Source organism: Hirundo rustica, chromosome 2, assembly GCF_015227805.2.
Source record: "Hirundo rustica isolate bHirRus1 chromosome 2, bHirRus1.pri.v3, whole genome shotgun sequence".
Classification (NCBI taxonomy): Eukaryota; Metazoa; Chordata; class Aves; order Passeriformes; family Hirundinidae; genus Hirundo; species Hirundo rustica.
In genome coordinates, this window is record NC_053451.1 from 114,264,897 (window position 1) to 114,290,810 (window position 25,914).

The 25,914-nt window shown below is 45.9% G+C and overlaps 2 protein-coding genes across 3 annotated transcripts in view; both read right to left on the reverse strand.

The window, feature by feature from the left end:
* The window catches only part of PKNOX1 (PBX/knotted 1 homeobox 1), a 34,794-nt gene extending 34,007 nt beyond the window's left edge, over positions 1–787 (reverse strand). The window contains exon 1 of the mRNA XM_040056297.2: positions 702–787. The gene's annotated coding sequence lies outside the window, so the exon portion shown is untranslated. The remainder of the gene's footprint in view (positions 1–701) is intronic.
* Positions 788–17,910: 17,123 nt separating this feature from the next.
* Positions 17,911–25,879, reverse strand: NDUFV3 (NADH:ubiquinone oxidoreductase subunit V3). 2 transcript variants are annotated; one of them, XM_040056796.2, is made up of 5 exons: positions 25,783–25,800; positions 25,617–25,683; positions 23,694–23,904; positions 21,425–22,378; positions 17,911–18,177 (listed from the first exon to the last, which is right to left on the reverse strand). In XM_040056796.2, exons 4-5 carry the CDS (start codon positions 22,338–22,340, stop codon positions 18,017–18,019), a joined length of 1,077 nt encoding a protein of 358 aa, XP_039912730.1. In that variant the 5' UTR covers positions 22,341–22,378; positions 23,694–23,904; positions 25,617–25,683; positions 25,783–25,800; the 3' UTR covers positions 17,911–18,016. The 2 variants fall into 2 exon arrangements, with proteins under 2 accessions (XP_039912730.1, XP_039912729.1); XM_040056795.2 differs by lacking the exon at positions 23,694–23,904 and having other exon boundaries at positions 25,783–25,879.
* Between the last annotated feature and the right edge of the window lie 35 nt (positions 25,880–25,914).

Consider the following 25,914-nt stretch of genomic DNA (forward strand, 5'->3'; position numbering starts at 1 on the left):
CCCAAACCGGGGCAGCGGCCGGGGGCATCCCCGCATCCCCTTCCTGCTCTCCCCCGGGGCAGGGCAGGTGTGCAGGGGGACAGGGATCACGGCAGGGAGATGAGGACAGCGGGATGCAGCTGCCGCGGCGCTCCGAGCCCGCGCTCCGGCCCCGGGGCCGGCGGCGGTGCTGGAGGCCCCGGAGCGCCCCTCGTTTCCCCCCCCCGCCCCGAGCCTCCGAGGAGCGGCCAGCACGGCGCTGCCCCTTTAAGCACCGCGTCGCCTCCTCTCCCTCCCTCCTTTCCCCCCCCACCATCCCATCGCCCCCATCTCCTTCCTCCTCTTCTCCTTCCTCCTCCTCCGCGCGGACCCGCGCGCGCTCCCGCGTCCCCTCCCCGCGCGCGCCCCCGCCGGGACACAACGGGCGCACGGCGGCCGTTCCAGAACCTTCCTCGCTTCGCTCCCTCCCCCCCCCCCCCCCCACCACCACCCCTCCCCGCTTTTCCCCTCCTTCCCCTCCCCGCGCCCGCCACCGCCCCTTAAACCCCCCGGTCCGTGCGAGCGGCGGCGGAGCGCGGGTGCCCCTTTCTCCCCTGACCGCCGCCGCCCCGCTCGCCCCTTCCCCGGCCGCTCTCCCGCTTCCCCGGCGCGGCCGTGCCCGGGCGGCGGGCGCGCCGTGATGGACGGCGGGGCTGGAGCGGGGTTTGAGTGACAGCGCTTACCTCGGGTGCCAATCTTCGTCACACTGACAAGCGGCTGCAGCAATCGGGACCCGCACCGCCGCCGCGCGCGTCACCGCGCGCCGCCGCGCCCGGCCAATCGCCGCCCGCGCCGCCCCCGACGCCACGGCGCGCCTCATCAATATTCATCGCCCGGGGGCGGGGCTTGGGCGCGCCGCCCCTCCGCATTGGGGCCGCCCGCCCGGGCCTCATGAATATGGATGAGAGGGGCGGGGAGAGCCGGGAGGGCGAGGCCACGCCTCCACCGTGTGTGAGGCGGGGGGGGCGAAACCACTGCTGGGGGTGGGGGGAGGAGGGAGGTACCAAGTGGCTCCGCCATGAGAGGAGAGGCGGCGACGGCCGCTATGGCCGGTTCGTGCCGCGTTCTGTGAGGCAGCGCTTGGCGCTCGCCCGGGGCTCGTCTCAGGGCGCTGCTGCCCGGCCTTGGGGAAGTCTCTTGTCTCGGTTGTTGGAGCTGCGAGTCCCCGCGCTTTGTGGGCTACCCCCGGGAGCCGCCTGGGGCGGGCGGGGGGAGCTCGGAGGGCGGGAGCCGCGCTGGAGGCTCCTCACGGGAACTTCTCCTCCGGCCTGCATGGGTTGAGCTGCCCGGCTGATCCTTGTGACCCTTCCAGCCCCAAACCTGCGTCCCCCTGCTCTCCCCAAGCCCCCAAATTGCGGGATCTGAGTGAGGTCGGACCTGCGCTATCCCTCAGGATCTTGCCCATGGATCAGGGGCCGCTCAGGATCCTGTCCGTGGATCAGGTGCTGCTCGGGGCCGTGCCATGCTCTGAAATAAAGATGCTGACCACACACGGGATTTTTTTTGTACTGAAACTCCACTTGGGAGGAACCAGTGCTGTCACAGCTTCTTCCCCCATGAGTTACCACTGCTAAATATTCCCCCTTCTCCCAGACCATTCCTATATAAGGGACAGGAAAGTCAGAAATGTGCTTTCAGCTGGGTGCCCTGTGGCTTGGCCGTTCTGCTGTTGGGATATTTAAAAAGTGTCTCTGCTGTGCAAAAGGGCTGGAATGCCTTTGAGTCATGCACGTCACAGGTGATCCATCTGTCCTCTCCACCTTGTTCTTCATTCTCGGGGCTTCTGAAAATTCATGCCCACAACCCCTCGCTGGCTTTGGGAGCAGAGGTTTGCAAGGGGAGAAAGAGGGTGACACATAAAAAGCAAATCTCATTTTAGGAAGCTCAGTTTAAATCCAAAGCAGTTTTACTTTTAGGTCTTGTAGTCCCTCTGCAAAGCCGCCACTGGGAATCTACTTGATTATCCTGTACCCAGTAAAGTGGGAATACCCTACATTTTTTCATGGTCCTGGTTTAACAGTAGCAAGTCAGCTTCTTCTCTTTTTTTATTATTATTATTATTATTATTGGTTTTATATAACACCTTCCTGGGCCAGGCCACTTTTTAAAGATCTGGCTAATAGTTTGGCAATAGAAACAGCTACTTAAATGTTCCTACAAGCCAGGTCTGCCCTCAGTCCTCTGCGTGTCCCTGCTGTGTCAAGACCCTGCTCAGCCAACACACAGTTGCTTCAGGAATCTTGTCACCCTGTGCACACTGCCACCATTTGTCCACTGACAAAACAGTTGCTCCATCCCCTCGCCAGACCGCCTGGAGCCTTCACAGGAGTTCCTTTTCCAGCCTTTTTTTTTCCCTGCACAGTCACAACCATGTGGACATCAGGCTTGTGAGCAGAGAGGGAACTTCTACACTGAGCAGAGAGGGTAGAACTGAGCTGTGCTAATCCAGGGCACTCAGATGGGTAAATCACTCATGGCTCAGTTAATGGGAATGATTTATTTTAAAAAGATTAGGAAAAAAAACCCAAACCCAACCAAGTCTCAGTTTGGCTCATTCACAGGAGCCTCTTTCTCTCTTTCTGCTCCTGTGCTATGTAACAACAGCTCTCATAGAGTTCCGGTGGCCAGGTTAGCTGCTTCTACCACAAGTTTCAGCTCTCATTATCCCTGACACATTCATTAGTGACACATTCACTAAACAGTGCTTAAAATTAACTGCTTCCCATGTCCAGACCTGCCTCTTCTTCAGATTTGATTCTCCCTGCAACCCCTTTGTTCTCCTTCTGCCTCGCCTGCACTTCTTTGGATAGGAGTTCACTGATTTCTTCTGAGAACGAACAGATTAAATTATAATTAATTTAGTTTCTGTTTAATCTCTCCTCCCAGTGATCTTCAAAGCCTTTCTGGATGCCTCTCCCAACTTGAATTTTCTTTTCTCCTCCCGCTTCCCTTTGCTTTTCCTTCCCTTCCTGCCTGCCACTTTCTATTCCTGAGCTCCCCCCTCACTCACAACAGGTGTAGAAATTCCTCATCTGCTCTTTTCCCCCTCACCCCAGTAATTCCATATTTTGGTCGCCTTTGTAGTTAAAGTTACTCCATCCATTACTCTCCTCAGCCTCTTACTCTTTTTGTGATTTCAGCAGATGTTTTAACTCCCTCAGTCTTAAATCTTGTGATCAGAATGAGGAAAGCCTGCTTCCCCACACGTCTGTGTCTCGTGGTTTGTTAACTTCAGGGTGTAAGGTGCAAGTTTTAACTGAAAACTCTTCCAAAGTTGTGATTTATTTAAGATTTCTCTTTAGTCAGTGCATGCTGTTGCCCAGAAGTTCCTGCTGCAGATTTTCCATGATTTGGGGAGAACATAATACATCCTCCCTGCTCTGCAACTTATTTTCATGAAAGTCACAGGAACTAAATTATTTTGTCAGCTTTAATCCTGTCTGGAGTAAGCCAGTAGATTCAAACATTATTAAACAACATGGATACACCCTCAGATATACCTCTACCGACATGACATGACTATATAAACCTCATTCCCACAAGAAAGTAACCTAAAAATCATTCCTGATCAAACTTGTGACTTCCAGCTCACTGAAAGCTCTGATCCCGCTCGCTGTCAAGAGGTCCTTCCTTTTCAATGTCTTCAGTCATCTCTGATACAGCTTCTGCAGGCCTAATTTTTAAATCTTAAGCTTAATTTTTAAAATATCACAGCTGAAATGGCTCCAGGAGATGAAGATTTAAGAAAAGCCCTAAAAATTACAGGACCCTTGAGAGAAGCCGGCAACTTGGAAAACAGGAGCAGGAGGGGGAAAGAATGAAGAAGTAACTGAGGTGAGTGATCCAAAGGCAGGCGACAGAAAATCCCAACAAAATGAAACAGAAAGAGAAAGGACAGACTCATTTTCTTTCTGTCTCTGATTCTCCAAACAGTTCTGCAAAAGAACAAGGATCCAATCCACAGGACGGAAGGCAGCACTCCTGAGGAAATTCTCCATACTACAAATCTTACAAGGATTATTACACAGCTGATGAGGTTTTATGCTCTGAGCTCCCATTGGTATGGGTTCCCTTGCCTCAATGCAGTGGCGAGAGGACTGCTTTTCTTTCTAAAAAAGCAAAAGCCACATGCCAGGGTGAACGAAATGTCACTTTAATACTTTGTAATGGCGAATTACAAATACATTAAAAAAATGGGGTTTGACAATGTTCAGGCAAATAACTGAACACTCAGATTCTCTAACTTCTGTTACCTTCTTCACATTGTACATATTAAATAAAATTTAGTATAGCTCATTATTTAAAGCACAGATAGGTTTGTGGGGGCAGGACCTTACTTGACTACTCAGAACAGACTCCAATATATAAGAGCACTCCTCACAAATAATTGAACTATTGCGGTCCTGCCTCATCAAATGAGACAAGCACTTTCCCAAATCTCTTCTCTGAAATATGCTTTCGGTATCGATTTAGGCGCAGGGGGATTGTGTAAGTGTATTGGGGGGCAAAACTCCATCCTACACACAGCTGCTAGAGGAATTAAGCTTCCTCTGACACCCTTCAGCAATTACCACGTTATGAATATTGCAACTGTGTGCAAAACATAACATTCACCTGCATTTAACCTGTTCAGATCACTTCTCAGGTCTCTCGACTGTGTATGTGACAAGTCTTTCATAATGAAGCTTTCAAAGGCAACATTTACATAGAGATGAAGGGATGGGCTTCCATGCAGGTGGCAGTAATCTGTACTCATAACTTGTGGAATAAAGCCTGTAATTGCAGTGATAAGACTGGGATAATCTAAAGAGAACAAGGTTTCCCCCAGATTTCCATAAAAATCAGGTGAGTTCTTAAGTGTGGGTCTCCTGACAATGGGAGGCCTCTGCGGAAAACCAGTTTCTCCTTTCGTCACTCCGAGGGAATAAAAAGGATGTAGTAAGACATGTCAACAACTTAGATGTCCTCTGGCTGTTTGGAGAGCACTCCCAAGAGCAGCCTTGGTGTGCCCTGTTTGCAGGCACAGCACATTCACATCTGCAGCCACAACTTTACGTGGTATAGGAGGAGCCTGGAAAAAAAACGTGTGATTTACTTTATAGTGGATGCAGCTTTTAAGATTTTAAAGCCGAAATTAATGAGTCAACTCAGTCTAAATAAATGCTAAGCTTTGCTTGAACTAGATCATGGAGATCTGCGTAACTCGGCTGGGAACACTCCCTCTGGAGAAATTAGGAGCTTGTGTCCCACAGCAGGGCTTGGGCTCAGACCAAGAGCTGGCACTGCAGTGCAGCACTACTGCAAGGAGTTTTTGTGCAGGGACCAAGGATGCCATCCTTTGAATCAGCTGTTACTAGCTTTTGTTTTTCCACCCTCTCTGTTCTGTAGAAAAACCAACCTACTTCAAGCTTCCTTAAACAAAGGGAAAAACTAGAAATGTCTTATTCAATATTTCTCCTGCTGTTAAATCAAATTTGAATTTTCCAGAGCCGTGCATTAGCTGAATCACTGGCTGCACACTACTCACTCCATCTGTTTATATGGTTGAGTCACTGCATTACCAATATTTTAACACGTTACTTGGAAAGAATTTTGGGCGATCTGGAGGACAACCCCCCAGAGCTCGGTAAGATAATGTTCCCTCCTCTGTGTTCTGTAGCACCATGCTCTACTCATTGCTCCCTTTCTGCTACCAGAAGGATGTTAATTGGAACAAATGACTATTTTAGGAATAAAAGCACGGCTCCCACTTAAAAGCTGAAGATTGAGCTGTGATGTAGAAATCCACTGTCACCTCCCTGTGTGCCATGTCTTGCCCTGGGAACTGTGCAAGGAGTTCCATGGTGATGGAACAAACATCTTTCACAACATGGCATATCTTTTTTCCACTTGAGATGATACAAACAGGTTATTTTCTGAGGGCAAACTGTCTGCTTTTAACAATGCTGAAAGCTGAGGGTATTCTACTGTTCAAAGTTTCTTCAAAAATATGCTATATGTAAAAAAAAAATAAAATTATTTACCTCCGTGTTGAAGGTCAGGAAGGTGAAAGGGGGCAAAAAACAGGATTGAAGAACAGAGTCAGAAGGGCAGAGGTGGAATTGCTGATGCACATTTTATTTTATGAAAAACATAAAAAGAGAATATTTTGTATGAAGGTCACCATGGAGGACTATGAATGCATTCGTGTTATGCTGGGAGTTGAGAAGCAGAAAGTGAAACCAACTGAAATAAAAGAAAACCAGTGAGACTTGTTTTACTTTTCAGATCAGGGGTTAGATCCAGCTCTTAGAGAAGTCAGTGGAACAATTCCCACCAGCTTGAGCGGGATTTGGATTCAGCAAAGTGAAATGCAGAAAAAATAACCAGGAAGCACTAATGAAAGGTTCTCAAACACTGCTCTACAGAACACTTTCTTCAGTCCATAGAGACGTGACTTCCCTCTCCATTACTCATTTACTTCCAGCTGCTTTTATGGGTTTCTGCATTTTGGAGCCCTGAAGGACTGAGAGGTGTTGGTAACCAGGAATGAGAATGGCCGGCCTGCAGAGCCAGCTCTTCTGGAGATGGAAGAGGAAAGAATTCAACTGCTGAGCAAATAGGGAAGGAATAAAGAAGGGACTATCTGAAGGAGCAGAAGGCCATTAAGCTGAGAGGATTAGGTGGCCTTCAGTGAGGATTACGTGCTTTGCTGCCTAATGCAACTGTCTAGCCAGGCACCTGAGCTCCCAGCACAGAGCAGAAGCAAAGCTGAGCCCCACACAGACATCTGCACGGAGCTTAAAGCAAAGAGGAAATGCCAAGGGCAGAAACCTTCCATAAACATTCCCCTTCTCGTCTCTGCCAAGGTGGGATTTGTGGGAGCTACCACGCACCCCCACCCGTGGGGTGAAGGTGGCCAAGTCCATCTCTGATGGTGCACACTCCAGGCCCACATCCACACTGACACCCCACAGCTGATACGCCTTCCTGCCACCACATCTGGCTGAAGCCCAGAGCTTTGGAGCAGCCAGGCCTCTGGACCAGGCTCTGGATCACTGATGGGTTATGTTTGGGGCAGCAGTCCCATTAATGCTTTCAGGCTGTTCCTCAACACGAGGGGCTGCTGTCATCTGAGTACAAGGACAACAAATGCATTTAGGTTGGAAAAGACCTCCAAAATCAAGTTCCACCTTTACGGATCTCCATCTTTGTCAGCCAGAGCAAAGCGCTGAGTGCCACATCCAGGGGTTTCTTGAATACCTCCAGGGATGGGGTGGGGACTCCAACAGCTCCCTGGGCTGCCCCTTGCAATGCTTGGCAGCCCTTTCCATGAAGAAACTCTTCCTGATGTCCAACCTGAACCTCCCCTGGCATAGCTTGCACCTTTCTGACTTAGAAGTTGCAATCAGACCATCATGTTCAATGGCCACTGGCAGACTTCTTCTCCATTAATTCCTTTATTCCCTTTTTTTAACAGACTGCAATTCTATAATGTCCTTTTCCCTGCCGATAAGTCTCTCCTGGAGTCAGATTACCCAAGTCATCCTTTCCTCACAAGAAACAGGAGATACAGGAGACTTTCTAGACATTTTTTTCCTAAGATTTACTGATAAGAAAACATTCTAGGAAAGGAAGGCTGTGTCAACACCTTGCAGAGCAGTAAGGTACAGAGATCCCCATAATGGCTCTGCATGAAATAGCTTCGGATCTGGAAGCAGCAGAAGAAACACCAACATCACGCTGTGCCCGGGTTAGCCGGTGGGCTGGGAGGCAAACTGAGACTGAATGCTCTGCTAGCAAGGCAGCGCTGCCTCTGGGATCCGGGCTTGTATCCCTGCCAAGCTCTGCTTCTTCCTCTGGGGAAGACTGGCCCATTCAGCCCTGGGCTGGGGAAGGGCAGCACAGAGATGCCTTGTGCACGGCATTCTCCCAAAGCTCTGCGATGCCTGCAGCTACAGACCCACCTGCCCCACAGACCACCAAACTGGGCAGTGGCTTTTCAGCCCGTTTCAGTTTGCAATGTGCTGTTTATTTCCCAGAGCAGGTGCAGATCCCCAGGGAGAGACTTAAGCCTCCTCTTGTAGAAGGGGTGCACGAAATCCCACAGACCACACAGCCCATGCCATCACTGCAGGGCCTCCTGGGACAGGGGCTGTGCCCATCCAGCAGTGGGGTTCTTCCTCACCACACACAATATTTATTCATTGACCAGCACAGAAGACAATGGAACAATGCTCTGTTACGGGGAGGTTTAGGTTGGATATCAGGAAAAAGCTTTTTATCCAGAGAGTGGTTGGGCACTGGCACAGGCTCCCCTGGGCAGTGGTCACAGCCCCAAGAGCTCAAGAAGCCTTTGGACAATGCTCTCAGGGACATGGTGGGATTCTTGGGGTCCCAGCTCCAGGCAACCGCCAATGCAGCCCTGGAGAAGGGAGCTGTTAGCAACTCATTCCCTTTTACTCATGTAAGGAACAAGTCACATCAGTAAGATTTTTCTTTTTTAAATCTAATAAGTGAAGTTCATGTAGACTGCATCTTTTTTCTAATAACCTGTATATTTTCAAAGAAACAAAGAATCCCAGAATGGTATGGTTTGGAAAGGGACCTCAAAGATCCTCTTGTTTCAATCCCCTGCCATGGGCAGGGACACCTTCCACTGTCCCAGGTTGCTCAGAGCTCCATTGAATCTGGTCTTGAACATTTCCAGAGATGAGGCAGCCACAGCTTCTCTGGGCAACCTGTGCCAGGGCCTCAGCACCCTCACAGGGGTGAATTTCTTCCAAATATCCAGTCTAAACCTACTCTCTGTCCATTTGAAGCCATTCCTCCTTGTCCTGTCACTTCAGGCCCTTGGGAAAAGTCCCTCTCTAGCTCTCTTTAAGCTCTCTTCAGATATTGGAAAGCCACAATGAGGTCACCCAGCATATTTTGATAGCTATACTGTCATAAATACAGCATTAATCATGGGCAGAGAGAACATGCTGGAATCAGCAGAGACCCTTCAAAAGGATCCAGAAACAATGCTGCTTCTGGCTTTGTAGGTTCATAGAGCAGGACCAGCTCTGCAGTCCATTCCATGTCTAAACCCTGCTCTCCATAAGTGGTTTAAAATAACAGAAAAGGCAGCAATGAAATCTGCTCCTCATTGAGAGGTCACTCTTGCTCTGCTCCCTCCCCATTTTGGGGATTTACAGTTCAGCTGCCTCCGGGGTTTGATTCCCTCAGTTCTACTTTCTGACAACTATCACCAAACCCAGTCAAAATTGTGCTTTTGTTTTGCACTGCCTTCTCCGATTCTCTTCTAAAAATGGTCATGCTTTTGCTTTTCCAGTCACACAGGAATCAAAAAGCTGTTTCAAACCCAGTGTGTTTGTCTCAGTACAACATCCCACGTACAAAACGTGTGCCTACTTTGCATGTCAGTCTTCATTATTTTCTTTACACATACAGGGAAACAATCATGAGACACTTAGCGGATTATTTTTTTCCCCTCAGTGGTTTTTCAGGGTGCTGGCATTCCTTTGGCTGCCAAGGAAGATATTCCCTGACTCCACAGTCTCCACAGGCAGCAAGCAGCCAAGCTCCCCGTGCTGCACAATTTGTGCAACAGACTGCGTTTGCACAGTGAGATTCAATCCTGTCTGCTTTTAGGGACATGCCTTCTTTTTGGAAACTTGGGAACAAAGTTTTACATTATCAAAGGTTTGGTGTTTTGTGGTTTTTTTCCCCCCTCAGTTAGTGTAACACAAGCTGCATGTAGCCAGAATCTGTGGTGACTATAAATTCCAGCTGCTTCCCTGGTCAGTGCAGCGCTAGGATGCTACCGAGGCGGTTAAACATGGAAAAACGGAAGCTTTCAGAATCTCCATTTCCCTGTGATACCTGGAGCCAGCCTTGCCCCTTTCTCATCCTCCTGTTCCGTTTTGTATCACCACCTCCACTGCTGACAGTCCTTTTTTCAATGGGAATATCACAGCTGCAGCCACTGCCAGAATCTCTTGGCAAAGGAGCTGCTCTCTGAGTCAGAGCCTAATGCCATTACAAGGTCTGCAACAGCTGCAGCAGTCAGACATCTGCAAGTCATTTGAACATTTTATGATGAATAAAAACTATCCATTACATAGACCTATACATTATATATTAACCCTAATACTTATTCAGTTACACTAACAATAACCTTTTCCCTCTGCATGCTGTAAACTTCTTTGGCTGCAGCACATGGTAACAGAGATACTCAGAGCTCCAGTCCGGTGGAGCAGTCCCTGTGTACATATTACCTAACTTTTCTACCTATTTAACCATGAAATGATGGAAATAAAGAAAGAAAGTGAACGCAAAGCTATAAAAACTCATACCACGCATAAGGAAACCATTTTTATATAATTACATGAGACTGCATCCAAACGGAGAGGATACAAAACAATGAGAAATGCAGAGGAAAAATGAGAACATGGACTCAAAATGTATAGGGAAGAGATCTGATTATGATATACGCAGATCTCAGACCCATCTGGATGTCTCCAGCCATCAACCAGATCCTCAGTACCGCATCTAAGCCATCTGAAATCCAAAAAATCAGAATACCAAAGACAGGGGAACGAGGCTCATGGAAAAAGGAACCGGAGTTGTGAGTAGTTAAAATCCTTTAAAATAATAATGACAATAAAGAAACGTAAGTGTGGTTTCATGAAGGAAATACATCCACGGCCACAAATTGTGAAGTCAGCCCTTCAGGACATTACATCCCTCATGCAACCTGCTGAGCCTGCTCCACGTAAAGAGGTGTAAAATACACTCACCGGCTGCGTGACTTCAGGAGTGGAGCCCCAGATGTGATTCCCCGCCACTGAGTCCTCAACATATGTACACTTTACAACACTAGATGCAAACTGGGCAAGACATACCTCTCCCTCGGTTTCACCATAAGAGTTTTAAAGAGACAAGGCGAAAGCCTGGCATGACAGAAATTGCCATAAATTCTCCATGAGGTTCATCCAGAGCCACAATTTTCCCTGCATGTGCATGTCAATATGATTTCATGTTTGTTCATTTGTATTATCTGCAAACTCTTTGGGTTCTCAGAAGTACACCCCTACTGCTTCCCATTCACTTTTAACTCTGTATTTCACGTGGCAGTTTGGTGCCCATCATAACACCAGGATTGCTTTGGAAGCAGAATGCCAACTAACTTCCGCTTTCGCACCAAGTTAAATGTGTGGATTAATAAACTGGAGAACAGTGTAGGTTTAAGTAAGAACCAGCCATTGGAATCGCCTTACAGTTAGAAAAGTGACTTTTAGGAAATGTTTTCTTGACTTGATCTGCTTCCTCTGTGCAGTCAGAGGCCAAACTGTTTATTTTACTGGCAATCCATCTTTATGGCTTGTGTTGGCTTTAATGCTTCCATTCAGACAATCCGCACATTAAATATGAGAAAGGCCCTAATATCCTAAAATCCCAATAAGTTTACAAACCAGTCATTTAAAGGGGATTCAAAGGGAGTCCAGCAAAGTTCTTTTTTTGGTTTTTTTTAAGGGTGGGAAAAGCATTACATTTCGAGGATGAAAACCCACTTTGCCTCTGACAGATAGGACGCTTCACTTGACGTCACCAAATCCCCGCCATCAATTTCTGGAGCACCTACCTCCCACAAAATTAAAAAAAAAAAAAAAAAAAAAGGAATAAAAAAGGGAAAATCCTGGCCCTTCTGATGGCAAAGATAACTTACCCAGCGTGACGTGACGCAACGATGCCTTTCAAAGTCAGCAGCCAGCCAGCTGTCTCCCTGCTGCTGCTCCTGCTTTTCCCATGCTCCGGAGGAGTGGGGCTGGAGCAGCCAGGCCACTTGCACAGCCGCTGTCAAGTCAAAGGGCAAGAGCAAAGCTTAGAATAAACACGTTGTTTTCACCCGCTCGCTTGAAGTGCTGCCAAATCTCTTAACATTAGCGCACATAAATCGGCGAGGATCACGGAGCCCGAGGCCCAAGCAGCAGCTGGAATCCTGTAGCTGTTACCTGGAATCCTAACGTCCGAATAAACAGCTTCCCCATTCCTCGAGGCTACGTGGAAAAGCTCAAGAAACACAATCATCAAAGTGCAGCCAACACCAAGGAAAAGAACCCCCAGTTATTTCTTTCTTCGGTTCTCGTTTTTTACAGTCATCTCAAATTTGCAGTGATGGAAGCGGAGGGGGGAGGAATGGGGTGTCCTTTCTGAGATCTTTAAAGACGCTGGTTTTCCAAGACCGTGCAGAAGAAAGCAGCCATTGATTCTAGAGATAAATACTGAAGTTATTCAGAGGGGAGGAAGCCTATGAAGATAAGCAGCTCTGGGCCCAGCAGTAAAACCCAAACAGCAGGAGCTGAGCAGCTGCAGGAAGGATAGAGTGGTCGATTTTTCTCAGTCCAATAGTGACCTTCAAGAGGCAGGAATGGGGCAGAGTAGTGAAGTTCCTACCCTGAACTCCAAAATTCAACAGCTTTGAAATGGTTCTTCAGCAAGGACTTGAGAGAAAAAGCTCCTTCTCCACATCCAGCTGCCAAGAGAAAAGGAGTTGAAAAACACCGATTTCTTATGGCTAACGGGAGGGTGATATAAAAGATGGAGTCCATTGACTGGTGTCCAGAGACAACAACCTGGTATGAATTCCAGCACCATTCCACTTCCCAGCAGCTGGATTTCTCACCAGGGTGGATTGCTGGTTTTGGACACCTCCCCATTTTTCCCTGTCTGTTAACAGTCTTCCACTAGTAAGTATTTGGAACAGTTGTAAAGCTTTTTTTGTATCTCAACGGCCTTGCCATTGCCTGAATGCAGTTTCAAAATCTCTGGCATTTCTGCCCAGCCTATCTGAAGTGTATTTCAGTCACGCTGTTAATAAGCACTGCATCTCTGGGGAGAGCCTCAGCTAGCTCAGAGCTCTTAAACGATGTGTGCCCCCAAGACAGAAGTTGTGAGGAAAAAAATCCTTCTCATTTTTTACTCGTTTTTATTCTGAGCTGCTAGCTTAAATAGATGTGATGCACAAAGAGAAAGTTGGGACCACTAACTCCTCATCTATAAAGTATGGATGAGAACCTTAGGAATTATGCAACTTGCCAGGCAGCCAGAGGTCTCACAAGTGATCCAGTCCAACACCTGGGTCATAAGGACCATCCTTGCTCTCAGTTCCTGCATTTTCTTCCTGTATTCTGAGTTTCTCTCCAGCTCCCTTCACATGTCTCCCAGTCCTCAAACTGTAGGATGCAGCTCACTTTTAGGAATACCCCAGGAGAGTTTGGGAAACTTGCATGCAGTTCAGAATGTCCTTGTCTGGCATGATTTTAAGCTAAATAATAATTTTAAAAAAAGCATGGAAGGTGCCTTTTGGAAAAGGAGCACCTGGAAATAAGCAACGGGAGCGAGGAGGGGTGGTGCTCCCAAGTCCCTTTCCAGGCCTCCAGGGAAGAGTAACTCTTGATCCCTTCTTTGGGGCATGACATGAGCATTTGTGTAGTACAAGGTGTGGCATGGCTTTCACCTTCCCTCTCCCCTGCCAGAGAGATGCTGTCACACATTTTAGAAACCACGTGTACTCCCATGGCCAAATGGAATAGCAAGAGCACCTCACTATCATGGACAGAGGTGAGAGAGAAACAGAAAATGAAGCAAAATCTCAACCAACAAAAACAAAAACAAAAAAGCAAACATAAATAATCTACATTAGCTCATTTTTTACAATACTGCTTTAGGAAGTGTCTGTTTGGGAAGGGGCATTGCCATTTGAACCACATTTCAAACTAGAGTAACAAGAACAGCCCCAATGAGAATTGTGGGTGTTGATTTTAACAAAGACACGTGGCATGGGCTCTGTGAGTGGTAGAAGTTAAAATGCAGATAGGCTGTACTCTGTGATGCTACGGATTTACAGAAACATGTTCCTGTCAATCTATTATGCAGTTAAAAGTTTGTAAAGAGGGCAGGGGAGACCAAGATAAATTTTGAGAGTTGACCCACTGACTCCACGCACTGAGCCAAAGTTTTTGGGATATTTCATTATAAACATGTGTACTTAAGCTTAGTCTCTAACTCTGCATTAATACATTCTACCCCAAAACTGCCACATCTCAAAGACTTCCAGAGGTGGGTGTGAATTTCCAAGTGTAAATGTATGTATGTAGGCAAAAATAAAAAAAAAGGTGAGCTCAAAAATATTTGTAGATTTTATTAGAAGTGATCCTGAACACAACACTGAGGATAATATCTAAGTACTGAAACCACAGAATCATAGAAAAAAGGAATGGAATGGAATGGAATGGAATGGAATGGAATGGAATGGAATGGAATGGAATGGAATGGAATTTACAATTCCATTAAAAAGAGGAGAGGATGATCTGGAAACTTGGTGGGATATTTTGTTTAAAATCCTAAGAGTTTAATTAATGTTACTCAGAGTTGAGAGGATCTCTGGTTATGGAGTCAACCACTCAGGTGTTACAGAAGTAACCTGCTCTGAAGGGGACAATGAGGGGGATTCCTACCTTTAATCACCACCTTGGAGGGTGAAGAAAGGACAAAGCCAGGCTTGTCAGAAGTGTGGAGCAAGGATCAGCATCAGGAAACAAATAATTCCAATTAGACAATAGGTTAAGGTTTTTTGTTTGTCTTTTAAATCACATGAGTGTCCAAATGCGGGAGAAGGTGACCAGAGAGCCTGTAGGAGCTCCATCCTTGAGTATATTCAGAACTCAACTGGGAAAGGTCCAGGACAACCTGATCTAATTGCAGCTGCTGCAGAGCAGAGGACTGATCACCTCAGGACTTCCAACCTCAGTTTGCACAATTCTGATGTTACGATGCTACACAGGATACTGGGAGTGTGTTTTCTGCTCACTCACTCACTGCAGATCAGCACTGACTGGACCCACCAAGAATTCAAACTGTGTGGAACAGACAAGCAATGGCATCTCTTGTGGTGGGAGAAAAGACCTGGGGCAGGTTTTTAGGGCTGAGTAGATGTGTTCTGATAGTTGAGCACTGGGGATGGACTGTGGAAGATCTGTCAGTGCACTCAGTGAAAAGTCTCATTCCCCAATTTGAAAGATCCTTATAAATTCAGTTCTCGTCGTGGCTGGAGGCCACAGGAAGCACCAGAAGGACCAAAAAAGTCTTCAACTTGTAATACCTAAAGCTGTAATACCACAGGCTGTGCTTGCAGTATCAGTCCTGGACTTTGGATCAGTGGGTTTCCAATGGCTGTCCAGAACCTTCTGGATTCCAAGTTACTTTGAAAGATCTAAGCATGAGAAAATGATGAAAAGCAATTTTGTTAGTAGTTTGCTGCCCTTCAAAACAAAACAAAACAAAACAAAACAAAACAAAACAAAAAGGACGTAAAGTTTAAAAACCTGTTCCCTTTGAGAAGGAAAGTGGTTGCTTCCTCTTTTCAATGAGAGGTTTCAGTGAGAGGAAAGTGAATTCCACTTTCCAGATTTTTTTGTACTCCCCCAGTAATGTAATTTACATTGAAAACCCCATTTCTGAAGTCTGTGCTGGGTCTGAACAGCTGGTTTTCACAGTGACTAAGCTGAGACTTAGTTTCTTTCACATTTGAGGTTTTCCAGGAATGATGTTAGTATCCCGGATTATACATTCTTCCAAACAAGATCCCTGACTTATCTGACAAGTGCCTAGCACAGCAAGACAGTTACTAATGTTACAAAATTTGAGCATACTGTGTCACAGCCTGCTTGCAATTTAAATGTTAGCGTATGACTCAAGCACAGCAACATCTGATAATAAGCAAGGACAAAAACATGAAGCCTTTTTCACTGAAGTCCAGGAAAACCCAACAGCAGGAAAAGAGTCTTGGTGCCTTCCTTGCATTACCTGCCCTTCCCAGAGCAGACTGGTTCACTGAGCAGGGCAAACCTAAGACATGCACAAGAGTTATGAGGTTTTTTTGACTTCCAGCTTCATTTTAGAGGTTCAGAAAGATCACCAGAAGACACCAAGGCAGGGTTACATGGATAGAAAAGGCATCCACCATTAATTTTTGCTGTGGTCATGAAACAAGGGTAGGAAAATACCTGTCCCAGATGAGGATCTCCTTAGTTCGAAAAGTAGCTGAGCAGAGGGTGGGAGTTGACTGAAAGCAAGATACATTTCTACCTCAACCCACTCGTCCTGGGCTGATTGAGTCCCTGTTTAGAACACCAGCCCTCCTGAGAAATAAAAAAGGCACGAGGTGAGCAAGTCTGGCTTCCAACAGCCAACAGTGACAACTACCGTGGGCAGGCTGAGTAAATACGCATTTCACTTTTACTGCGTAGAGTCTGACAATTTGCAGCCTCCTGCAATGACAGAGCAGCTCAGAGCACAGCTCAGCACCAGTGCAGCTCCCAGCTACGTGGAGTCTCAGGTAATAACAAATCACAGCAGAGTTACTGGGGCCCTCCCAGTGGGCCCTTCACAAAGGAAGACCCCGATTCTTTCATCTTTTTAATGCTGGCAGCAAATTTCTCTTCCTTTTACAAGTACAGAGTACATGGGACTGTTGGTGTCTCCAAGTGACTCTCTGCTCTTTATTCCCCAGCACGTGGATTTATACACGAACAGATTTCTAAATTTCAGTTGGAGTCACTAGTATGCTCTTTATTTTTTACAGGACAATAAAATTGCTTGCCAGGGGTTTCTGACTTAAAATTCTACACAGCAAATTGATGTAGGCCTCTTGATCCTTCTTACCACATTTTTGCCAAGTTACAGTATAAAATATCTGCTCTGCTAATTGCACCCAGGGATTCACATCCAATATCCAGATAGACTCCTAAAGCTGACTCTGGTTTCCCTTTGATCTGGCCTGGTCTGTTGCTTGAAAGAATACAGACAGGTGATGGAAAATGCTGGAGTTATTGCAAGAACTGCTTTAAGGCCAATTAACTCCAAAAAAGCCCAAAATGAACAAGAAGCCAAAATGGAACTAAACCCACAACAGCTGGTGGCCATCAAGGCTATTTTCCCAGAAGGCAGAAGACTGTTACTAATAGGATGGAAATACAAAATTTACTGAGACCAACTGTAACTGCTGATAACGTGTATTGAAAAGTGCCTCGTGGCTCACATTTTCTGCAGAGCGAGACTGAGGCTGGACAGCAATTTTAACTTTTAATGTGGGGAAAAAAAGAAGTAGGAAATTAAACATACTCCCCACAATTAGTACCGGGAGCTGTTTCTACCCTTACGGTATTTTCATCACTTTTAAAAATATTCATTCAAGTGTTTCTATCCATAGAAATATGTTTTTTCCTCAAAGTTTAATCAACACAGTAAAAGTCTATTAAGAACTGCCCACTGAGATTCTCTTGCATTTTAAATTATTTCAATTACTGCAGAACCTGAATGCTGGAGCCCCCAGCAGATGATTAAATAAAGTTGTATGTTCTGCTCTCCCTTTACAAGAGCAGAGGTTTTGAGATGTTTCAATCACATTACATAAACTTGCATTCCTCCACTAACACAAAACATTCACTCCTGCCACAGGAGACAAATACTTCTTGTGCTGCTCCCAGCCAGTGATTTTAACTCCCAAATCCAGGGTAAACATTACCTCTTCAGAGCTGGGAACATGTTTGTGTGCAAGGAGCACAGCCCACTGCACTACAGTGACACCACCACCAAATTAAGCATGGCACAAACCCCACAGGCAGCTGAATCCCACAGGATTCTTTGATGTGGTCCTGTAAAAATGGTCTAAGTATCAAAAGTCTGGAGACATTGAAAAGTCAGGACTTTTTTACACTATCACCAAATAATATATATGGAGAGGTAGAAAATATATTTTTATTCAGTGATGATTCATTTGCAGTTCAGTTGTAAAAGTCAAGAAGTGAGGGACCCCAAGAGGCAGGAAGAACTGTTCAAAAGCCCAAGTTATTATGCCTTTATTATTTATTCTCTGATTTCAATGATACAGATGAAGCAGCAGTGCTAAATAGAACAATTCATCATCCTGCCTGGGTGTTTAAGTGTGGCTCTTTCAGTGCCGTGGTGATGGTCTCCCAGAGGATGGCTGAGGCTGCCTGTACTTTGCGAGGACAGCGATATAATCGTGAAAGGTGAAAGTGTGATATTCGTGGTGCTGCAGGTTCTTGTAGGTGGAATTATCAAACTCCTCTGGAGCGGGCTTAGCTGTGGTCTCTGTGAAAACAAACAGGAACTGGTGACTATGAGGATGCCACATCAGAGGACAATGGTTTTTAAGCATAGACTCAGCCTTCATAAACTGTCAGATCTCTCATCCAATCAACATTTGAAAGAAATACAAGTCAGCAACTTTACCAGAAGAGTAAGTCCAGCTGGTGCCTTGTGTGGCCCTAAAGCAGCGCATTACTGTGCAGGGGAGAACAGGGATCAGCACAAGGCATCCCAGCACAGGTTTTAAACCCAAACCACCACCTAATGATGGGGGTGGACAGGGCAGAACATTCCATTTATCTCTGGAAGACATATGTCTGCATTTCCTGGCTTTCTCATAGTTGCCTGGGTTTTCATTCCAGCCAGAACAGTAGGTGACATTCTTAGCAAACCAGGAGGGGCAAAGGAGCAGTACAAATGATGTATCATCCTGTCAAACCATGAGATACAGCTCTCAGAGCTAACTTACAGATTGAATTTTTGCCATGGGGACAAGTGATGGAATTAGCAAGATATCCACCATTTAATTTCCAGTGCGGTTATACCAAACAGTAATCTATCAAGAGCCTTTGATGTAAATTCCTTTTCTTGTAAATACAATCTTTTAACCTTTGTATTAGCTCTCCTTCAAAGAATAACCCAATAAAGTTATTTAGAACTCCTTACTTCCTGTTAAAGCCAACATTAATTCTTATGCTTATAGAATATCAAGCAAATCCAGGCAGCATAATTTACAAAAAAATGTTCCTGCTACAGGCTGATTTTACAACCAAGCAAATTGCAAGAAATAAAACTTTACTCCCAATATGAATTTATTGTTGTATACCCAGAGTTTAAACAATAGAAGAAGACACACAGTGTAGTGAAAAGTTTTGTCATATAAATTTGTACATGGTGGTTCAGGTTAGATTGTATTAAGCCCCGATTTTAACTGGTCCATCTACAATAAGAACACAACAACTTCAACACCAGGATTTCCCTTATGACACAATTACTGCAGTGTGCAGCTATCAGATTAAGAGAAATATCCATAGCATTTAGCAAGGCTTGCTTATAAAACTCAAGGCAGTAAGCCACGGTTTCAGCAAAACATGACAGGAAATATCCCTGTGCCTACTGCTCATTTCCTCCTGACACAGCTCATAGGAGATGACACTCCGAGAGAAAAGCCAGGTGATGCTCTGCTGCAAAGAGCCCCAAGAACAGGCAAGGGGAGGCAAGAGAACAGACAAGCCTTCAAGAACCAGTTGTTCCAAATTCAGAGACAGATGTGCTGGAAGGAAAGCAGATGGAGCCCCGTTTTTCCTGCCTAAATACACTGCACTTGGCTTCTCCAAGGAAAAATTTATTCCTGAGTTCATCCTCCCCACAGTTCATACTTCATCTCTGCTTTGCCTCTTAAAGAGCAAGCACTTCATGGGATGTTCTTCCAAAATGAATCACAGGCCTCTTTCTGAGTTACCAGCTACAGCTTTGCTCCTCACTCAGCAGCTCAAGTCAGCAGTTTTTGCTGACTGCTCTACAAAGGGGTGACATCACCTGAACGTCCAGGTTTGCATTGAGGAAAACTCTTTTTACGTCTTTTGTGTGGCTGCTGCAGAGTTTGCAGACCAAAGGGCACAGGGACAGAAGCAGGAATTACAGGTGGTGCAGTCAGCTGTGGATATTAAACAAGGAAAAGCAGTGGCTGTTTTCAAAGAAGGAAGAGATAACAAGATACATCTGGAGGCACCAGGAAAAAAATGATGTTTGAGCATCTAGAACTCCACTGTGGATGAATGGTGAGAAAAGCATCATCTGTAGATAAAAACAAAGAGCCCTTCCCAAACTTTTGTTATTTTTAAAAGAAGGCTTATGCTGTTGACTGCAAGAAGGAACAAGCAAATCGAACTACCACTTGCAAACAGTGCTGCAGTTTGGTTTTTAAATTGCAGAATTATTTAGGTTGGAAAAGACCTTCAAGATCGAGTCCAACCTTTGGCTGATCACCACCTTGTCAACTGGACCACAGCACAGAGTGCCACTTCCAGTCGTCTGAGTTGCCATCAATCCCTTTTCTGGGCTGGACAGAAAAGCTCTCTCAGCCTTTCTTCACAGGAGAGATACTCCAGCCCCTCCATCATTTCAGGGGCACTTTGCTGGTCTCTGTCCAGCTGCCCCACAGCCCCCTTGCACTGGGGAGCCCCAAACTGAACACTGCACCCCTGGTGATGTTCACCAGGGGAGGAGCTGTAGGTCCGCCAGCCTGCTCCTCCCACGTTACTCTTGGTGGCCTCTGCTGCAAGGGCACGTTGCTGGCTCACCTTCAATTTGCTGTTTCCTTGGCCCCCAGGGCCTTTCCTGAAGGATGATACCCAAACAACCTTACAATTAATGCTGCTTTTATTTCCAAGCAGGCAAATTCTTTAATTCAATGTAGTAACGAGAAGAGGGGTCTCAAGAATGGCAGATTTATACTGCCTAAGATGAAAGGCAGGATCTCGACAGATCAGGACAGAGAGGCATCTGCTACTGAGACACACAAAATGAGATCAGCAGCACCATCAATTAACAGGATGGCAGTAAATAAAAAGGGGAGGTCAGCTAGGGAGGCACAGCTGAGGAGATGATTACATGATGCACAATGGTCTTCCCTGAAAACACAACACTGTCTCCTCCCCAGCTCTCTACAAAACTGACTTACTACTTCCACACCAGTTGCTTGCAACCTTCCAGTCTCAGAATCAACAACACCCATTTCTGGCATTACACTATGATTTCTAGAAGTCTTCTGAAGTCTGAAACACTGACAGACTGAAAAAAACCCCATCAAAACAAACCCCAAAAAACCCCAAACAAAACCAGAAAGATGGCAGGGTTTAAGCAACAACGAGATGGCATCAAATTTGACTCATGAAAAAGGCAGCTACCAAATCCTTCCAAGAAAAGAGAAGAATGAAAACAAGTGTTGTCATATAAACCCCATGATTTTGCTCACAGTGGAAACAATCTTGTTTGCATTTTATAAGTAACTGTTTTATGAAACTATAAATACAGAGAAATGAAACCGCTTCCTTTCACAGCATAGCTGGAGCCTGAGTATTACTGACAGCTTATAACAATTAGCAATGAACAACAATTTATCTTCCAGAAAGTCACTGCCATTCTGCCAGTTTCAGTACAAAGATCAGAGAAGATGTGGAAACCCTTTTTAAAAAGTCAAACCCTAGCCCAGAAGAATCAATACAGTTCAAACAATTTAAAGCTGTACCCTCTATTGTGCTGCTTTCTCCAGCCTGGACTCCTGCTTCCTGAGTGGTCTCCTTCTTTTCTGTGCTGCTCATCACCAACACTGTGCTTCCAGAAGTCTCTTTCACTTTAGGACCAGTTACTCCTTTTGCTTTCAACTCCTGTGCATCCTTCACTTCTTCCTTCCGTCCTCTGGACACCAGATTTTGCTTTCTGTCTTTCTGAGTCACTGCTGAGGCTTTCAGCTGGGGAGCTGCTCCTTGGGCTCCAATGGACTTTTCCTCCACGTGATCTGATTTATGAGTGATATCGGTCAGGTCCAGACTTTTCACCACGCGTGGTTCTAAGCCAAACTTCTGCTCTTTTGGAGTGGATTTTACTTTGGGTTCTCTTGCTTTGGATTTTGATGTTTCCTGGCTGACTGATGTTTTAGAAAATTTGACCTGCTTTACAGGATACATGCTAATTTCTGGTTTGCGTGGCAGCTTCTTAATTCCATATTCTTTGAGGGATTTCTGGGATAATTTCTCTTTTGCCAGCATCGATGCCTTTATTGCTATGTTCTCAGAAAAGAAAGGATCTCGTCTGGGAAACTCAACTTTAGTTTTAATGGCAACTTTTGAATCATCAACACTTTCGTCCTCGGAATCTGAGCTAGAATCTGACTCTGAGCTGGATGAAGACAAAGTCTGTTCATCAGCTAACTCCTTCCTCAGGCCTCTTCCTGTTGCAGGTGTGGTGAGTTTTTCCTCCTCACGGGAGGAAACTCCTCGCTGAGGAAATGCAACCTCCGTTTTTCTTGGCATGGACATCCTCGTGTCTTCGGCAGGTTTTGCAGCTTCCTTGAGGTTGGTATTAGATGAGCTCTCACCTTTGTCTGCAGACAGCAGGAGAGAGCTAGAAGACAACATTTTACGAAATTCAACTGGTGCCTTCATGGCAAGCAGCTTGGTGCTTCCCTGTCGTGCCACTACATCTAGGAAACGGCATAAAGAGGATTATCATCATTGTATCTGACATCGCTGGTACTGATCTTAGTCACACAGTTTTAACTTTCAGAGACAATCTGGTACAAAAATAAACTACAAGTAACTGTAATGCTAAATACAGGCATTGCAAAGCAGAAAGGTTTTGGACTTTTTAATTTAAGGAAACTGGAGTTCTAGTAGCACCTAACAGTTTTTGCTGCCGCGATGCCAAAATTCAAGTGGTAAACCCTCATATTCCTCGCTTTGCCAGACTCCTCCAAAGAGCTTTCAAGGTTTCCCCTGTGCTTCAACTCTGCATCACTGGAGAAGTTTTGCAGACACTTCCCTACCTCAGGTGAGCATTAGGATGGCTTGTGAGCCAAGCTCTTCAAACTCTGCTGCTGCAGAGACAACACTGGTCTGTGAACAAGCCAGCCAAGCAGAGACACAGTTAAGAGGCAAGGCCACAGCTGCCTGCAAGAGTTATCCTGGAAGCAGAGGGGAGGGACAACTCCCAAAAGGCAAAGCAGCCGAGTAAGAGATACCTGAGGCCATCCATGAAAGAATTACTTGTTCATTGCCCATGTGAGGTGTGACCCCACAGTTCAACACCATTTCCCCAAAACCTCATCTCCTCCAGTCCTCACTTCCTATTTCTGGTTTGAGACCTCTTTGTTAAAGAAGTCTTAGAAGATCTCCTGATGCTTCATGTTTGTTTCTGTCTCTGTTTCTTCTCCCTTGTGGATATCTGCATTAAGCTAAACTCTCCAGACAAGGAACCAACAGGTGAAAGAGAAGGCAGCAATTTTCAGATCCTTTCAGGGAATATGTAAATATCCCTTGGATGCTTATCATCATCCTCAGGAGGCTGAGCAACAGCAAATACTGTCGTGGTTACAGAAAACAGGACATCAAGGAGCACTGGGAGCACATTAGGAAGATTCACCATGGCTGAAATTGGCTATAGCAAAGCCAACTCCATTACGAGTTGCATCCCTTCCAACCAGCAGCAAAATCCAACAGATTTCCAGCCCATGATGCAGATTTTTCTGCAGAGTTTGGAAATCCAGATCTACTTTAAATGCCCAGAAACTAGATACAGCTTTCCCCTCACTGGTATTTTACAGCTTCAAGGAGTTATTACCATTAGTTCTGAACAGAAGCAAGTCTTTAGCAACGTCTAAATGAAAACATCACAGAAGAGACAAGAGAAGGAAAGCAAAGTATTTAAGAAAGAAACACAGAGTTTTTATCGTAACAAAATACAGTGAAAAATAGGCATCAAGTTTACAGGTAGTATTTTGAATAAATTCAAGCACATACTTCTCTCTGCCAGATGGAAGGTGCAGGATGGGAAGGAGGGGCAGGGGGAGGCAGGAGGATGGGCAGCCACCTTTGGAAGAGGTCTGACTCCCTGCACACAATGACCCAGCCAAGCAGCAGCCTGGAGAAACTAACACGTGAGCGAGCGTCACTCGGGATGGAAGAGTTCTTCAGAGAGGCATAGGAGAGGTTAAACTAACACAAGAATGGCCTAAGGGAGGACAGACAAGGGAAAGCTGAGCAAAACCTGAAGAAGTACTAATGTTAAAACATCCTAAGGAATGAAGAAGGCAAGGAAAGCTCAACTTCACCATTAGTTACTGGAATAATACTTTAAACAGTTAAGTTTGGATAAGTGAAAAAGATAAGACTTTATGATTAAAAGCTGAAACATCCAATACAACTGATACACTTTAATTAGGGTACTTCAAACTTTGCACCAGCTAACCTGTACCCTACATCACTTTGCCAGAAGAACAACACATCCAAATCAGTCACAGAAACATCACTCCCAGATTTGTTCTTCCTGATGCTTGGAACATCAGCATCATTCCCAGCATGTATATGAAGCCTGTTCACACTCAGAGAGGTGACAGGCAGAAATCACAGGTCTGTTTCCCATCCCTGACTCTGTATGTAAACACGACCATTTTATCAAAGCAAGGAAAATTTGCACATCCTGTTCCAGGCAGACTCTGAAAGGCAGCTGCATCCTATACATCTTAATTAACCGGGAGTGTTTGCAGGGGGAGCAGCTGCCTGGGAGAGCTGGCCTAACAGGGCTCCTGACACAGATCAGAGTTGCAGGACACTGAATCCAGAAACCGACACTAAAGTGCAAAAAAATAAATCATAATAAAAAGCAATTTGCTGTTCAATCAATCTGTGCAGTGAAGACTTTCTTAATGGAACAGCCAGGCTTTTATTTGCTTTGGCATTTAAGAAGGTGGCAGAAGTCTGCCTTCAACTGCTCTTTCAGCGGTCGTTCAAACAGCAGTCAACAAGTCTGATCACTCCTACATATAAGTCCCAAGGAGCTTTCCTGTTTCAGCACCTGGATCTCTAATTTGGGACAGGAAACCTCACTGAACCACTGAGCCTCCACTTATACAAACAAGGCATCAGTCTTTGAAATTGGTATTCCTGTTTTGACTTAGGTCAGGGATGAAAGAGTTCAAATACTCCTCAATGCGGGATGCAGGGCAGCATCCAAACCAAGGCCCAGGCTTGCAAATCTATGGGGCAAGAAGCATTATAACCAAATTTAACACAGCAGGGTAATGGCAGCTTCTTACAGCACTGCCTGGAGCTGCTATTTGGCAGATTTGGATTTTGAAAGCCTAAGTTCTTCTATTTTTTAACCCTGATAACACAAACGTTTCAAAGGACAAGGGTGGACACCTAAAGTTAAAAATTAGATTCTGAACATCATTAAGAACACCTCCGGGGATGGGGCATCCACAGCTTCTCTGGACAACCTGTGCCAGGGCCTTGCCATCCTCACAGTAAACTATTTTTCTCCCTGTTATCTAATCTAACCCTGTTTTCTTTCAGTTTGAAGCCATTTGCCCTCCTACACTTTGAACAGTTTGACACTGCCCCATCCAGCCCGGCCTTGAATATTAAGGTGAAGGTAAACAGGAAAGAAGCGACAAGCACATAAATATAAAACCATATACGTGTACATGTATCTATATATATATGGCCTATAAATATATTCCACACAGACAGACCTTTACTTTTACTTTTATTACTACACGGTACATTTTATCAGAAACCCTCGTTTACACAGAGGTGACCTTTCAGTCCTTGTTTTCCCCAGCTTACGCAGCGCCTCTTCCGAGGCGTGACCCTTCCCCAGCTCTTCTCACCCATTCCTTTATTGACACCCCGACACCTCTCACAGACAAACCACCCTCTTACTCTTTGGCGGCGCCGTCCCGGTGCCCACCGGCTTCGTGCAAAGCCCCCGCGCCTCCAGCTGCGACACCTGCACGGCACAACGCGACAACAGTTAGCAGAGCGGTCGGAAATTCCGACAGCTGAGGGGAGTGCGGGGGCAGGAAACCGCCCCGAGGAGCCCCTTTACCTGGCGGGTCACCGCCCGCCCGCCGCTCCTCAGCGCCGCGGCCGCCGCCATCTTGCCCGGAGCCCTCACGGCGCCCCAACGGCCTCCCGGTGGGCGGGGCCGGCGCGGGGTGACGTCACGCGGGGCGCGGTG